Here is a 17,560-nt window from a genome sequence, read left to right as displayed (position 1 = left end):
AAAGACGAGATACATGTACAATGTAAAACAACTTATGCAGAACTATCTTTAAAGAACATATAACTATCACGATTCGAGACTACGATTATTACTAAGAAAACACAAATCAAACTGATGAAAAGAAATCATATTGATAAACATTATCGAACAAAATCACAAATCAAATAAGAAAAAAGAATCGACGTATTCCACTTGATCAACGTACTAGATGCATCTCCATAAGAATCCAGAAACTAGACAGAAACATAGTATGGTAGAATCCTATATATAGATTGAAAACAAAGAAGGATTTTGATTATATGCAGGCGAGAAGATAAAATGATCTTTGCCTGCAGTGAATAAAGATGATTTTGCAAAAAAGTAGAACAACGATTTGTAGCTGTTTTTGCTGAATTCAAGCAACCCACACGGATGATGTTAACACCGTTCAATATTAACATATTTCAATTTAAAACTGTCAATATTGGGTTTATTTGTTTCTTTATTAAAAAAATTCAAAAATAGAACTGATCATTGGATTAAGATGTAATGGATGGTTAGGATTTTGGACTCCAAGACTCCAAAAAAAGTGTGGACTCCATGGAACTTTCTTCCAAAAATCTGATCATAACTTATTAAATGAGAAAATAAATACGAAATTCTCAGTTTTAAGGACTATTCGTAGAGACTCCGACAAATTACTAATTGGAATTGGGATCTTTTTAATTGATTCTTTTATGACATTGTGATATGTTACATTGTTGAATGGGTCCATTCGAAAATAACTATTTTAGACTTAATTTGTGAAAAGATTTGAAATGTTTTATGGTAATATAATTTTTTATACTTTTCATTATCATATTATATATAAATTTCAGCTCAAATTGAGCTTATTTAACCGATCAAACTTGTCAATTAATGTATGGCTTTGAAAATCTGCTACAAGCCTGTGTGACAAAAGTGCACACTATATAATTGAAATAGCCAAATGAAAATTAGGAGGAAACATTCAACAAATATGTGCTTCAAACATCCACCCGTCCTGAAATTTTATTCCAGAAAAGCTTTCACATGATAAGAAAAATACCAAAGGAATAAATTGAAAAGGATATTTGGTAAAGAAGAATGGGGAGAGTTGAAAGAGGTCAAACTATTTGGTAGCGAACTATGTTGAACAGCACCAAAGTCAAACAAAGTGTTAAAGTAAAAAGTTGAGGAGTTGAGGACTGACCTAGCTCTTGCTCCTAGTGTAGTAGAGTGCTCCCCTACAAACAAATTCATATAGCTGCCTTCCGTTTGATTTTCTATTCCCCATTTTCTATTTTCTTTACCCTAAAAAAATCACTTATATTAATTTAATATATGAAACTATATATTAAATTTTCTAGAGTAAATGAAAATTTTGGTAAATATTTCATATTTATTATAATTATATAACAGAGTGAATATAAGGTTTTGTGATGCATATTTAAAAACAGCAAATGACAGTTTAAGATTATTTTTATGCACCAATGATTTAGGGAAAAATTAAGAGATAGACATAATTTATTTTATTTTTTTAACATTTGAGACTTTAAACACTTATTGGGGAATTTGATAAGAGAATGAACTCAATTGGCATTCGATGTTGGGATATGGTGTGCCAAGGGCACACAATAGTCTCTAACTCCAACAAAAATAGCCTCTTTTGATTGATGGATGAACAATAAATGATAATGGGTTCCCTGCATTCACATCAACTTCACCAATTAAAATTGATTATTTTTATAGAATTTAGTGTTTATTGTGTACACTTGGGCACACATTAGAAAAACCGTTCAATATTTGTATCATCGTCTAAATACCAATCTTACAATTTCGCAGCACAATTTATTCATTCTCGACAGTAGAAGCATTATTATGCCACCTTGTACAGAAGCCACCAGAAAAGCGATACCAACAAATGAGATTAGGTGAAAGATGCATTCTTTGATGCTGAAAGAACGCAAGGCTCGCACGAAAGTCGGATATGGTGGATTGCATTTAAAGCTATTTTGAACTTTGGTAATATGGAATTATTCAATCGGAATGGCTAACCTGTGCCCTCAGGGCACAGGATAAGTCATATTAAATATCATGGACTATCATTAAACTTGCATGATTATCTGTGTATGTATATAAAACATTCAAATTTTATTAAAATATTAACACTATATCTACTATTGATTTATCTTTCAAGTTTATATTTATAATAAAATAATATTTAATTTCAAAAAAAAATGTGAGAATATAGAATAATATATTTGTCATATTTTATATGACAATTTTTAATTGATTTCATCCACAAATAATAATGAGGCCCCCCTGCATATACACTAATATTCTAACTAAAAACAGCCACTTTAATATTTAATAATAAATTTATAATTTTTTATTATTTAAATATTATTAAAAAAATATAAATGATTATAATTATAATACAACACATGAATAAACAAATATCAAATATACTTTTATAAATATGAGCATTTGAATTTACTGATAAGTAGTTAATGTGTGTCCAGCTGTAATGCATGATATACAAAAAACTAGAAGTAATAAATGCTCTTAACATGTGCCCTCAGGGCACACGTTAGCCAGGCCCTTATTCAATAACCGGAAAATAAGATTGTTCGGCATATAGGAGTAGTAGAATTTAATGTTGATATACCTCTACAAAACCATGTTTATAGCGGAATCAACCGGAAGGAAAAAAGATCTTGATGTTTGTCCAAAAATTCGTACCTAACATACTTGTGTATATATTCATCAGTCTCATGTAAAATCCATAATTTTTTGACATATTTTCTAAAAGTATAGTTTATAATATTTTTTCTGTTTCAGTATAAAATTTAATATTTAAATTTTTATTGAAAATATATTATAAAATTATATTCTATATAAGTCTCGAAATATGTGTAAAGTCAACGTATACATCCACATGTGACAAAGGGAGTAGCGAGGATCCAACGCGATCTTAAACATCTCTGAACCAAGAATCTAGAAAAATAAAATTTTTGTTTGAAAATAAAATAAAATATATATTATTTAATAATATAAAACTATATATTAATTCATATTTAAATCAATAATTATCGGTATCTTAAATTTTTAATGCTAATCAAGCCCGGCGTCCTGTACGTGAGTAATTTTGGAAACAATGGCCTGTGCATACCAGCACAAAGTTTTGTGCGTCAGATGACATGTTTATTTAACTCAGCCAACCTTTTTGAAATTCGCGCACGTACATTTGTGGTACTTGAACCGGGGACCGTGGTCTTCTTCAAACCGATCGTTCTAGAATAAATATCTTTGTCCGGAACAGTGTTCTAAAAATCCCCGATTAATCCCCTGCAAGGTCGGCTACCGATCCGATTTTTGAAATCCGATTAATCCTTATATATATTTCTTAATTGAAGTATATATGATAAATTATTAGAATTAAAATACTATATTACTTTAAATATGAGTAATTATAAAGTTTACAAATATAGTAAATATATTAGTTACTAAATAGCTAATATAATAATAACTAAATATTAAATAATATTTTAATATTAAAATAAATCCGATTTTCACATCGATTAATCCTTCCGATTAATCCCCGATTTCCGATTAATCCCTGAATCGGTAGTTCAACCGATTAGGTCCGATTTCCGATTTCTGTAACACTGGTCCGGAATGGTTAGATTTTTCTGTCTATTTGTCTAAAAATAAATAATGTATTTAATCAATTATTATTCTAAAGTATGTTCAGCTGAGTTTAAAATTATAATTTATAGCTTAAGATGAAAAATCGACAATTTAAAATGTCTGTTTTGACTTATTAATAATTAATACGCTATTATAAATAAAAGTAACTATATAAAAATTATGATTTAAAGATAACTTTAATAAAAAAAGTGTTTGAAAATTTAATCAATTAAAAAAATAATGCCATACTAACTTCGTCCACTGTAGATCACTTTCTATTTTACATGTAATTTTAAGTCAATTTTTGGTTTAATACACAAACAAATATTTTTTAATTTAAAAATTAAAAACAGAAAAACCTTTAATTTTAAATTTAGACAAACAAGCCCTGACATGTCTGAGAAAGGATAATTAGAGCATCTCCAACGATGTTGATTATATTCGTTGGCATCGTTGGTTATATTCGTTGGCTAAATTGAACCTGTAATACATTATGTAAAATTTGCTGAACACATTTTACTTCAATGGTATTGGCTATATTAATTGTCTATAATTTAAAAATAATATGTTATTAATATTTTAGATTGTTAAAATAGAAAATATTAGTTCAATATGGTAATAAATGATGTGCAATATTCCTACGAATTTCTTACAGACCTGTAGAGATTCGACAAATTTAGTCATCCACGGGAGGTTGGCTAAAATTATAAGACAACAAGTATGGTTGGAATATGAGTTTTTAGAGACATTGGTTAAATTTTTTATTTTTAGTATGTCAACTCATATTTTAGCTAGGGGTTTTTGATGATTGGAGATACTCTTGTATTCGAAAATTTATCTATTATTATTTAAAGAAATTCGAGATCCGGCCATCCCCCATCCTAAAAAAGAAATCAGGAATTATATTGTAATATAAGTTCAAAATAATCAAATTATCAGAAAATTTGTATATGGTAACATCTTGGCAGACTGCTTCAAATTAATCTATCACAAAATCAAGTTTGATTTAAATGGGGATTTAACAACTTGACTGATTGACTCTGATTCATCCCTCAGCCTAGGTAAAATATTACTCCCTCCGTCCCACCAGGTTCTTTACGCTACTTTTGGGCACGCATTTTGAGACTCCTATAAAGTATAGTTCCAGAATATATTTTTTTATAAAATAAATTCTGAAAAAAAATTTGACGTTTAAACTTTTATTCAGAAAAAAAATAAATTAAAAAAACGTTATTGAACTATACTTTATAAGAGCCTCAAAATGCGTGCAAACAGTGAACGTAAACATCCTGGCGGGACGGAGGGAGTACTAAGCTTTCAACATCTTATAGTTACATAAATCACAATCAGATAAGTTAATTTAGTTTAAAAACCGAAAACACAACACGTGCTGGAGGCCTGGAGCTCATAGATTTACATTCTTCCTCCTTCGAGGTTGCTTGAACTCGTAAAATGATTGAATAGGTTATGGGAGATGGACAGATAGTCCAGATAATCAAAAGCCCTATCACTATTTTATAAATATAATAATAATATAAATATTGTGACCACTGTCAAATTTGGCTACTTGAAGAATGGTAAAAAAGAAATAAAAAATAGTTGTATTAGGTTGCTGGTAATATTGACTCTCGTAGTAAATTAATAGTTGCCGTAGTCAGTTAAATTCCTGTGTTTCTAAACCATAATTTGAACTAAAGACTCGCTCAACGTCTCAACATTTACGGATTTGATAATTAGTTACGCAAACTTATTAATGTTTATAATTATTACAATTTGACAACCATAACATGTATAAAAATCAAAGGTTTTTTTTTTTTGGAAGACAAGTATAAAAATCAAAGTTATGAAAACCAGTTGACTCGCAAATTAAAATTTAATCAAATTAACTTAATACTGATCTGACGGGGGATTTTAAAATTGAATCGAACCAAATTTTAAATTTATAATAAACCATATTTTGGTACATATTTATGTGTTTTAATAGAATCTTCATGGTTTTAGGTATTACTTGTTGTCGATAATTTATACGGGACTGTTTTATCTTGAAAAAAGAAATCTTTTAAAATAGATATATAAATTACGGATGTGTTAAAAACCAATTTATCTAAAATTTTAATTTGTTAGAAAATTTGAGACCTCTGTCGAATTAAAACTCTCATACTATGTTGATAGCCGGTTTATCTAAAATAGATATTAGAGAAGGGTCTAAAATGAATCGGGATGAGTAAATATTATTTTATCTTTTATATATTTAGTGAATTAATTAATTATGATTTATATATACTAAAAAATTTAAAATATGTTTAGTATATTTTATACAATATTTATATGAAATGAAAATTACATTGAAATAGCTTTGAAATGTTATTATATTGAACACTTTTGAACTTATTTACTCAAATTAATGATGCTTCAAATATATAATAAAGATTATATTTGATAAAACTTGATTTCAAATACAATTTATAATTTTTTTTGTTATTTATTAAAAATTAATATATTATTACTAAATCAACTAAAAAACAAAATATTAATATATAAATTTGGACCAAAATTTAAGCGAAGCTGATAAAATAGAAAGGTCTCTCAGATTAAATTTAAACTGAAATTAGGACCAAAACAAGCTTTGGTCCAAAATATCCGACTCTTTATATATAATAATTGTGTTTTAAATACGACAATTTTAAATGAATGTTAGGATTCCGTCAAAAAAAAAAAAAAATGAATGTTAGGATTGTACGAACTAATATTTAAATTATAATCAGGATAAAAACAAATCGTGACTGCTCCCACCTAATCAAGTTTAAAAAAATAATTAAAAATCTAAGGTGCCCAACAATCATAAACAACGTTACGCGTTGAACTCTGCTCCCTGTCAGTTCTTCTCACTTTCCCTTTTTTCATCGAATCATGTCTGTACAACACTATAAATCTATCACAATATTTTCTTAACTAACATTGATCTCTTATCCCACACTCAATCACCATTGCCTTGAAAACCATAGAATTATACACTCAAAATAAATATCTGCAGCAGCAGTTTATGATAGTGAACAAGTGAAACATGAAGTTTGGAAAAGAATTGAAGTCACAAATGGTGCCAGAATGGGCAGAAGCTTACATGGATTATGAGTTTCTCAAGACCCTTTTGAAAGATATAAGCCATTTTCAAGAAAGAAACAGACCAGCTGCATCATTAGGCACTGATAATCCACATGGTTTAACAAGAAAGCTCACTCTTTACAGGGCTTTTAGTGGCTTAACTCAAAGGACTTTGTCTCCCAGAAGTCCAAGAAATCATGACATTGAGAGCCAGCCCATTTTGGTGAACTCTGTGAAGAGATCAAATGGTGAAGAAGGGTATGAAACTAGGTTCTTGATGGTGGCTGAAGCAGGGGGGGAGTATGAGCTTGTGTACTTTAAAAGGCTTGATGATGAGTTTAATAAAGTTGTTAAATTTTATAAGAGTAAAGTTGATGAGGTGATGAAGGAGGCTGATGTGTTGAACAAGCAGATGGATGCTTTGATTGCTTTTCGAATTAAAGTTGATAAGCCTAAACATGATTTTTTCGAAAGCCGTGTTGAGATGAGCAGACTTGCTTCTGCAGTTGAAGCTTCCTCTGAAGCAACTGTGTTAACTGCCTCAGCTTCTACTGCCATGAGGGCAAGCAGTAAGTATTTTGTTAAATTTATCGCATTTTCGCAGATTTAACAATGTAAATTGATTGCATTTGAGTTATTTATTTCTAGACAATTGTGTATTTATGTTAGATGAAGCATGTTATTAAGTTGATCAATATGTATTAAATGTAAGATGAGTATTTGTTGTGAGGGTTCATAATACTGTAAGCATTTGAAAAGAATTCTGAGGTTCTAAGTCTTGATTTACAGGAAAAGTTGCTCACATGGATGTAATAGATGAGGACAAATCAAATAGTGGAGTAAAATCAGATGATATATCAAGTGATGATAAAGATTCCGAAGGAAGCAGAAGGCCTAGAGGAATTAGTACTGTTAGGCCACCTCCGCTGGAGATCCTTGAGCGTGTTACAATTAATAAACCTATTGAGACGCCTCGCTCAACCATCAAAGGTGTGCTTAATGTCCCTGTTCAGACGGACTTGAAATTCACCAAGGAGAATCTGAATAAGGTTGAAGAACAACTTAAAAGGGCTTTTACTGAATTTTACCATAGGCTGCGACTTCTAAAGAGTTATAACTTTATGAACCTGCTGGCATTTTCAAAGATCATGAAGAAATACGATAAGGTGAGAATCAATATACAATTTTCTAGTGTGAAATTGTTTAGGTGTTCTGCTTGCTTAAAGTGTTAAGTTTGGTTTTGCTTGATTGCTGCAGATTACCTCAAGAAACGCTTCCAAGTCCTACTTGAAAATGGTTGACAACTCCTATCTAGGCAGCTCGGATGAGGTGAACCTGACACATGTTTTTACCTATCATTCACATTTTCTGTATGAGTGTCCATTGAATGTTAATAATATTGCTAATTTATTCACTTGATCAAAACATAATGCTTTTATCCGTCTTTAAAGTAGAAGTCCAATTCTGATGGGGCAAATTGTGACCTGTTTACAGGTTACGAAGCTTATGGAAAGGGTTGAAGTTGCATTTGTTAAGCATTTTGCCAACTCTAATCGGAAGAAAGGCCTGAGCACTCTAAGACCAACAGCCAAGAGACAAAGACACAGAATAACCGCCTCTTTAGGTACATGTTTCTAGTTTCCTTACATAAATAACTTACAATGTCTATGTTCTTACACTTCAGTTTCTTGCTCACCTTAGAAGTTTTTTTTCTTCAGGTTTCTTTGCTGGGTGCACAGTATCTCTCATTGTAGCCCTCATTTTAATCATCCGTGCACGTAAAATTTTAGACAAGAGTGGCAGACACCAATACATGAATACTATGTTTCCCTTGTATAGGTAACCTTTCAATTGATCTTAATTAAGATGGGAAACTTTCTACTTCCCTATCCTCGTGTTGGCATATAAAACCTAAAGTCCTTACATGACATGTTAAAACTTCCTTGCAGCCTGTTTGCGTTTATTGTCTTGCATATGGTCATGTATGCGGGAAACATATACTTCTGGAGGCGATATCGAGTGAATTATCCATTTATATTTGGATTTAATCAAAGAACTGCACTAGGATATCGAGAAGTTCTATTGCTTGCTTCTGGTCTTGCAGTTCTGGGAACAAGTTGTGTGCTAGCGAATCTTGATATGGAAATGGATCCCAAAACAGGCGACTACAAGGCAGTCACTGAGCTTCTGCCTCTTGGATTAGTAATTGTAAGTTCATTAAAGTTGTCTCAGTTCATCACAAACTGACTGTTCACTAACCTTAACCTTATTTCTCTGCAGCTTGTATTAGTCATAGTGATCCTCCCATTCAACATCATATATCGGTCAAGTCGGTACTTCTTGCTGACTTGCATCTTTCACTGTATATGTGCTCCTCTGTACAAGGTACACAAAAAAGAAAATTGATGGTGACTAATTACCCCAGTAGTTTCATTAGTTCAAAGTAACTCAGTTTTGCAAATTTAATTTTGTGAATGCAGGTTGTACTCTCAGACTTTTTCTTGGCTGATCAATTTACAAGCCAGGTTCAAGCTTTTAGAAGTCTTGAATTCTACATATGTTACTACAGTTCAGGTGACTACAAACGCAGAGAAAATGATTGCAATAAAAGTGACGTTTTCAATACTTTCAATTTCATTGTAGCCGCCATTCCATTTACATGGCGCCTTCTTCAGGTACTACTTTTTCATCCAACTCATGACCAACTCCTGCATCATCTTATTGTGTCTATTAGAAGTAAAACTTAAGTTCATTTTGTGTATTGTTGCCACTTGCCAGTGTCTCAGGCGATTCTTTGAAGAAAAGGACAACTGGCAAGGTCTGAATGGATTAAAATATTTTGCGACAATTGTTGCTGTTACTACCAGAACAGCTTACAGCCGCAGTCATAGTAATGGATGGAAAGCAGTCGCCTGGATTGCCTCAATCATCGCAGCAGTGTCCAGCACATATTGGGACCTTGTTCTGGACTGGGGACTACTTGATCGAAAATCCAAGAACCGCTGGTTGAGAGACAAACTAGTAATTCCACACAAAAGTGTCTACTTTATAGCAATGGTTAGCAGCCTATCCTTTTTAAAAGCACCTTAAAGCTGAATTCCAGTTCTAACAATCTTTATCACAAGAAATTTGAACTCATTTATATTTAGTCACTGTTATCTCAAACTTTCTTCTTTGTCCATAAAAATTCTACATAATTTTTATTCCATTCTCCCTTCATTTTATTCCATCCAAGTGAACACAGCCTAATAGTACTCCCTCCATCCCATTTTAAGTGTCCACTTTGCCGAAAAAAAAATTCCCAAAATATGTGTCATACTCTTTAATCCATGCAAATTTTTACTAGTTCCAATATAGTATTAAATACAACCAACTTTCTAATATGAAGAAAAGTCAAATACACAATAGGAGTGGTGCTATATGTAATTAATATTTATAAAAACCAAAGTGAATAGGTGTGTGAAGATAATGATAAAAACATTACATTAATTGTTTCTTAAGATGTGTGAAATTTGCAAAGTGGACACTTAAAATGGGATGGAGGGAGTAGTATAGTTAAAGAATCGCAATTCATTCTTTATGTGACAAATGCAGGTATTGAACGTTTTATTAAGACTAGCTTGGCTACAGACAGTATTGGATTTCAAAGTTTCTTTCCTGCATAGACAAACATTGATCACCATTGTGGCTAGTCTAGAAATCATTCGTCGTGGCATTTGGAACTTCTTCAGGTTATTAAATTGTTTTGACGACGCCTTCTTGCCTGCTAATAATATGTGATAGAATTGTTATGCTTAATAATGTAGAAGCTAATTTTTCTTTGTGAAGGTTGGAGAATGAACATTTGAACAATGTGGGAAAGTACCGTGCCTTCAAGTCTGTGCCCTTGCCATTCAACTACGATGAAAATGAAGATGCTGATGATGAGTAATTGATATCATAGGAAGAGTTGATAGATTACAGCCTGGTTTATATAGGAGATTTAGAAATCTACATATTTATATTAATTTTTGTTAGGAAATTTAAATTATAGCCAAATCTTGATCAGTTGTAAAATGTAGCTGTTTCTGTCTATGAATTCAAATTTGCTTCTTCGCAAAGAAAATTCGAGTGTGTAGTATTAAATGCCCGTGTGTACTGGCAGAAACAGCCAAGAGGAGTTGTCTGGAATCGAATATGAGACAGGACCCGTTTGTGGTCCATCCAAGTTTTAGAAATTGATCGTGCCCCGGTTAGCAAAAATTATGGTGACATTATTTAAAATTTAAATAAAAAGGGAAAATAGATTTTTTTTGCCACCCAACTTATTATTTGTTTAGAAACCTACCACTGAACTATAATTTTTTTCTTTTTTGTCACTAATGTTAGGTTCGGACTTTTTTTTGTCACTAACGTTAGGTTGGGATTTGATTATTAATACTATGTTATTTTTTTAGTATTATTAAAATATAGTGTTAGTCTGCAATATATTGTCGATCTGATATGTGTCTATATCTTTATGTTGTGTCCTAGGTAGTTTACCTTGGAGGACGAGAGTTGGACACCCATTTTGAGACTCCAAAAAATTTCAAAAATTATTTTATTTTATTTTTTCTGAATAAAATTTAATGTTGGTTTTTTTTTCCTTAAAAAAATGTTGGATTTTTTCTTGTCACTAACGTTATGTTTTAATTTGATTATTAACAATATGTTATTTTTTTAGCATTATAAAAATATAGTGGTAGTCTGCAATATTATGGTGATATGATATGTGTCTATAACATTATATACAGTCATCTATGTGTCCCTTAGCTAGTTTACCTTGAAGTATGAGAGTTTAACAGGTATTTTAAGAACCTAAAAATTTAGTTTTATGAATTATTTTAAGACTCCACAAATATATGGTATCACTTGACTTTATAGTTCTTTACCACTACTTGTCACGTATTTTAAGGTTCCCACTTTTTATAAATATAGTTCCATAAGTTAATTTTGAGATTTCCTTTATGAGTAAAAAAATCCGTACTCTCGTCCTCTAAGATAAACTACCTAGGACACATTTAGGGCATTTCCCAAAATGCCCCTTCAAAAGTTAATGGTAACGGCAGAAGATAACGGAAAGGGTGCAAAGTGTCTACGGGTTAAAAGTAAGGGGCTGCATAGTGTTTATTCCAAAACTATTAGGTGCAATGTGCAACATGCTGAAATTAAAGGGGTGTCAAATGCAATTAACTCTTAAAAGAATAACATAGTGTTAATAATCAAATCCGAACCTAACGTTAGTGACAAAAAAAAAATCCGAACCTAATATTAGTGGCAAAAAAGAAAAAAATTATAGTTCAGTGGTAGGTTTCTAAACAAATAATAAGTTGGGTGGCAAAAAAATCTATTTTCCCAAATAAAAAATGGTATCTAATGGACCTTTTCCTTTAGCAGAAAATAATAATCAATTGATATTTAATATATATATTTAGCCAATTTTTTGAGTTATATATCTACCAACATATTAAAATAATATATTTTATTTATAATAATTTATAGTAATAATAATATACTATTTTCAGAATATATCATCGAAATACAAGAGTTCGACAAATTTTATCTAACTAACACAGCTGGAACAATCAGAATAATTTTAGCGATTATAATACTCCATAAACCAAAAATCATAAATAATATTGTTAAACGTCAAAATATTCCTATTACTCTAATATTTTAAAATATATGCTGAACTAATTTTTAAACGAAATAATAAATTTAGCTATTATTAACAATTTTATCGTCTATAAACTATACTACATTATTTTATTTATTTTTAAAAAATATGACTATCTAAACGAGGACAAACTCTTGATCACTGGAACTACTCTCCATACTGCGTTATTAAATATAAACATGTACAAAATTCTAAACCCGATCGATGCTAAGCAATTAGGTTCACATATTTTATTCAGCATTACATCACCCATAGGCCATATCATGTGTACGTGTCAAGTCTGCTGTGAAATTTTATTTGTTTCAAAAATCAACATACTAGTAGTTTATAGTTTAATATATAGCGAGTGTTTGAAATAGGAGGGAGTCAGCGTTGAGATATTGGCACTGTTATGGTCATATAAGTAGGCATCACATGTTCTTTGGTTGGTCCCTCCGGACCTATGTTTTTCAACCAAAGCATTCGTTGTGTTTGAACCAGAGGTGTCTGTTTAGTTAGGTCTAGAGCTTGGATTCATGTGTTACATTTTCAACGATCTGAAAATCGATTATGAATTGTCAATGTCCTTTTCATTCTCAAACTATCGTTTTGGGTTTTGTCAACGGGTATAGGCCTGTCAATAGATCGGGTTCAGATCGGATCAGCCTAAATCCATATCCATATCCATTTATTTTATCGGATTCGGATTCGGATCGGATCGGGACCGGATTTTTTACAGGCCGATCCATATCCGAATCCATTAGGATCACGGATCGGATATCCGGATCCATTTAGTTTTTTTTACCTAGATTTAAAAATATTTTAAAAAAAATCATATCAGTGATTCTTAAAGAAAGGATAGGATGAAATGAGACGCCGTGATCGAAGTAGCTTGTTATATTTTTATTCTATTAAAAATCACAAATTAAGAGGCAAAATACACAAAATGATAGAATTTTCAAGATACCAATACTATTTGCTATAACTTTACAACTCATTCATACTAGTTAATTAAACGATTAATCAAACACAATCACAACCCACGGCTCACATAAATAATATCCAGGGACTGCTATAACTAAAAATAACTACTGCAACTAAAAAAATATAATATATTTATTTATTTATATTTATTATTTATATATATATATATATATTTATTTATTTATTTATATATATTCTACCGGATCGGGTCATTAACGGATCGGATCACCTTAAATCCATATCCGCTCCATTTATAATCGGATTTTTCTTATCGGATCAAATTTCGGATCGAATTTTTTTCCGATGAATCCATATCCGCTAAAAAGACCCCGGATCGGATCGGGTCGGGTCGGAGCTCCGCTCCATTGACAGGCCTAAACGGGTACACAAATATACACATGTACTGTAAGATGGACTTGTTTGTGTAAAATGTACAAATGATTTCCTTGGATTTTCCGGAGCCAAATTTGTGATTTTCGGTTTTTTGGTTTTTTTTTTACATCGTCTAACCGTAAATCGATTTGTTGACCGAATTTTTATATATTTATAAAATTTAAAATTTTAATTGATAATAAATATAATTGATCTGTGAGACATATTAGATTAAGCTCATATATACATCAAACAGGTGCGTAAAATGATGAACATAATTTTTCCAAAATATGGGCTTGGGAGCAGACGATTACAAAAAAATAAAAAATAATCTCTAGCAATATCAGGCACTATTTTGTTTCATGATTCACCAAAAAAGACTTTAGCTGTTAGAAAACTTTGCTCGGTTTGTGTAGAGAATTTGTTGTATTAATATCAGTCACAACTCATTTCCATCTTCCATGCTCATCTACTATTTACACATCGAAAATATTGACAAAGCTATGATGTGTATATGTATAAAGTGGTCTGAAAAATAGCCTTAAAAGTATGCAGATTTCAGACTTACGCACGGTATTTTCACATTTCCATTTTTTTTTCAATTTCGGTTTTTCGGTAATTATTGAAATAAAAATTTGGTTCGGTTCGAAATTAATTCGGCAAAGGATTTTGATAAATTTCGGTTTTGATTAATCCAAAAAGAAATTTGGTGTCGGTTTCGGTTGGATGCATAGCCTTAGATATCATGACATGTAACTAATTATTTATAAATTGAAATTTTTTTTGTATAGAAATTCAAAATTTGATTGCATAATAATAAATATTGATAACTTTAAGAGCTATTTTATACTAATTTTATATTTACTTAATTATAAAGTATTAATAGATTTAGAAATATTCCCCCTTTTTAATTTATATATAAAATTTATTTTTAATACGTCCCACTCAATTGTATGCATTCCTAAAATAGTGCTCCTTCCGTCCCACCCAATGTTCAATACTAGATAGTAGATATCCCAAATTATTTTTTTGAAAATGTTTTCTTTTAGGATGATTATATTGGTGAGACTGATGTAATTGCAGGGGGTCCATGTCTATTTAATGACTTGATATCTAATAAAAAAACGACACGTGGAATTTGGAAAACTTTTGGGAATTTTTTTTGGTGTATCTAGCATTTTCCCCACTCAATAGTATACATTAATGAGTTGTATTCTATTAGGATTTTAATGGATTGTTTTGGGTCTATGAATTTTAATAGATTGTATATGATTTTGATTTTGTGCATATTCTCGATAAGATGTCGTAAAATTGATATAAATTCTTTATGATTTAGGTACTTCAAAATCTCACGAATTTTGTTGGATTTCAAATAACTTAAAATATATTGGACAATCACAACATCCATCATTTTATAAAACTTCAAAAAAAAATTCGTTAGTATTTAAATACAATCAGATTTTAATGGATTTTAATTTTAAAAACTCAATTGAATACTATTCGATTTTAAAACATAATTTAAAATCTTGATTACACTCACTAGATTTTCTAACATAATTTAAAATCCTAATTAAATACCTCAGATTTCATGAATCTAAATTGAATACCCTCAGATTTCATGAATGAGAAAAAATACTTTAAAAACCCAATTGAATACGCTCTTATAGGTTTGAACACGGAGGTTCAGGAAAAATATAATTTAGCGGGAAAAAGTAGGAAGAACGGATAAAGTTGTGGAACCAATCAATATTAATATATAAAATGAGTGTAGTGGACGAAAATAGTGGATGTAAGCACATTTTTATAAATAAAACTTTACTATTTTTGATAACTTTTGGAATGTATAAAATTGAGTAGGACATTCATAAAAGGAAAGTGTATAAAAATGAATGGGACAGATTTTAACCACATTTACTACTTTCTTCAACTACACTCACTTTATACATTAATTCTTAAACGAAAGTGTATAAAAATGAATGACAGATTTTAACTACATTTACAACTTTCTTCAACTACACTCACTTTATACATTAAATATTAGTTGGTCCTATCACTTTACCTAATTTTTCTATATTTCTCGACTAAATTTTGTTAATCTCTATGCCCCATTTTTAGGATTGTTGAAAATTTTGATATCCGTCCAAAAAAATTCGTATTCATATCCTAGAAAAAGCGAATATTATGCGTATATGAAATAAAGTAGTTATTATCCATATCAGAATTTGTGATAGTAGAATCCTATAATATATAATTAGATATAGTTAAAAATTTATTCTTTGCTTGTGGTGTGTGTATATTCATCCCATAATATATTTATACAAATTTTATATAAATATACAAATATTATATGTGTGTATATATATATATATATATATATATATATATATATATATATATATGAAAATACCATTTGAACTTAGTTGTAAGAACATTGTTCTAATTTTCAAAATTTTCGTCAGTAGTCAACCCAACATCCGTCCGAAAATATCCACATTCATATAAAAAAATGGATATTATATGTATATAAAGTAAAGTGGATTTTATCTGTATCTAAATTCGATAATTACGAATATGAATACTGATATCAATTATCCATTTGACCGTCTTATTCATCTCATATGTATAGTATTTCATGAGACGGAGTGAGTCCTCCTATCATTATTATTTTTTAAGATTTTTTTGACGATGCAGGCTTATACGCCTTACAAATTAGTATCTGTTCTAATAAATCTCGGGGTGAGCCAGAGTCGAACCCGGGTGTCCCGGGACAACAGAGGATAAGCCCACCACTTGGGCTATCTAATATTTCACTTAAGATTTTAAGTGAAATATTAGATGTTATAATAAACCACAAAGTCCACACAAGTGCATGGCAGGTTTACAGGGTTAATGTCCCACATAATTGACCTAATTAACGTCCGGATCATCCGTTGAAGCAGTCACGAAACATGTAATTACATGCAGATTAGTCACAAATCTTCCCCATTATTCTCTCACTTTGTCTAGAAAAAAGACGAAATTACTTTTGACTCCACTCCAGACTCCGGTATTAAAAGAATAAGAAGAACCAGTAAAAATTTGGTTGAGAACTGTTAAATTCGGTCAAAAAATTCTCGTTCTCAGAATATTAGAAAGTGATTAGTTAAAGTTGAAAATGGCTTCGCCACTAAAGGAAATAAAATACTTCAAACAACAAATATGACAAATTCAGAATTATTGTTTTCCCATATAAATCCATATTTACATTATGTCCGTATCGGTCATCCACACACGCCATAAAACGGTTATTCTTATCTTCACTGTCGCTCGCCGTACACATCGTTTTATTTTGCAGAATCTCGCAAGTGCACATTATATAATGACATTTCATATTTACGGGGAAACTAGCCCGCGGTCTAATTAAAAAATTTAGAGTGAAATTAAAAATTTGAAAATCATTTTATTTCTATTATAATTAATTGAATATGGTTAAGGACTCCGAAATGAATATTAAATATCAAGTGACATGATTTAATTTGATACTTTTGCAGACTGAGAGTAAATTCAAGAACATTTTAGAATATTAGATAAGAAAAATGTTAAATAGACCAAAATTATTATTAAATTTTTCTTAAGAATCCACATTAATAATAATGAGATATATAAATCATGTAATTAAAATTAATTATTTATTTGCTACGTGACTTGAGAACAGATTTGTAATATATAACACTACCCATATAATAATTCGCTTATTAA

The 17,560-nt window shown here is 30.4% G+C and overlaps 1 protein-coding gene across 1 annotated transcript; it reads left to right on the top strand.

Moving 5' to 3' along the window:
• Positions 1-6,603: 6,603 nt before the first annotated feature.
• On the top strand, positions 6,604-10,907 carry LOC108196797 (phosphate transporter PHO1 homolog 3). Its single transcript, XM_017364233.2, has 11 exons — positions 6,604-7,361; positions 7,582-7,958; positions 8,050-8,121; positions 8,287-8,416; positions 8,511-8,631; positions 8,742-9,000; positions 9,073-9,177; positions 9,273-9,467; positions 9,571-9,849; positions 10,387-10,523; positions 10,621-10,907. The coding sequence occupies exons 1-11, from the start codon at positions 6,755-6,757 to the stop codon at positions 10,721-10,723; spliced, it is 2,385 nt and encodes a 794-aa protein (XP_017219722.1). The 5' UTR covers positions 6,604-6,754; the 3' UTR covers positions 10,724-10,907.
• The last annotated feature ends 6,653 nt before the right edge of the window (positions 10,908-17,560 follow it).

This window comes from Daucus carota, chromosome 7, assembly GCF_001625215.2.
Source record: "Daucus carota subsp. sativus chromosome 7, DH1 v3.0, whole genome shotgun sequence".
Lineage (NCBI taxonomy): Eukaryota > Viridiplantae > Streptophyta > Magnoliopsida > Apiales > Apiaceae > Daucus > Daucus carota.
The sequence above is the reverse complement of the archived record's forward strand: the minus strand, read 5'-3'. Positions and strand labels throughout refer to the sequence as shown.

Bases quoted from the DNA above. Each gene is read 5' to 3' on its own strand.
- LOC108196797 (XM_017364233.2), top strand. From the start codon at position 6,755: ATGAAGTTTGGAAAAGAATTGAAGTCACAAATGGTGCCAGAATGGGCA. The intron at 7,362-7,581 runs GTAAGTATTTTG...CTTGATTTACAG, and splicing joins TACTGCCATGAGGGCAAGCA to GAAAAGTTGCTCACATGGAT. The intron at 9,468-9,570 runs GTACTACTTTTT...GCCACTTGCCAG, and splicing joins TTACATGGCGCCTTCTTCAG to TGTCTCAGGCGATTCTTTGA.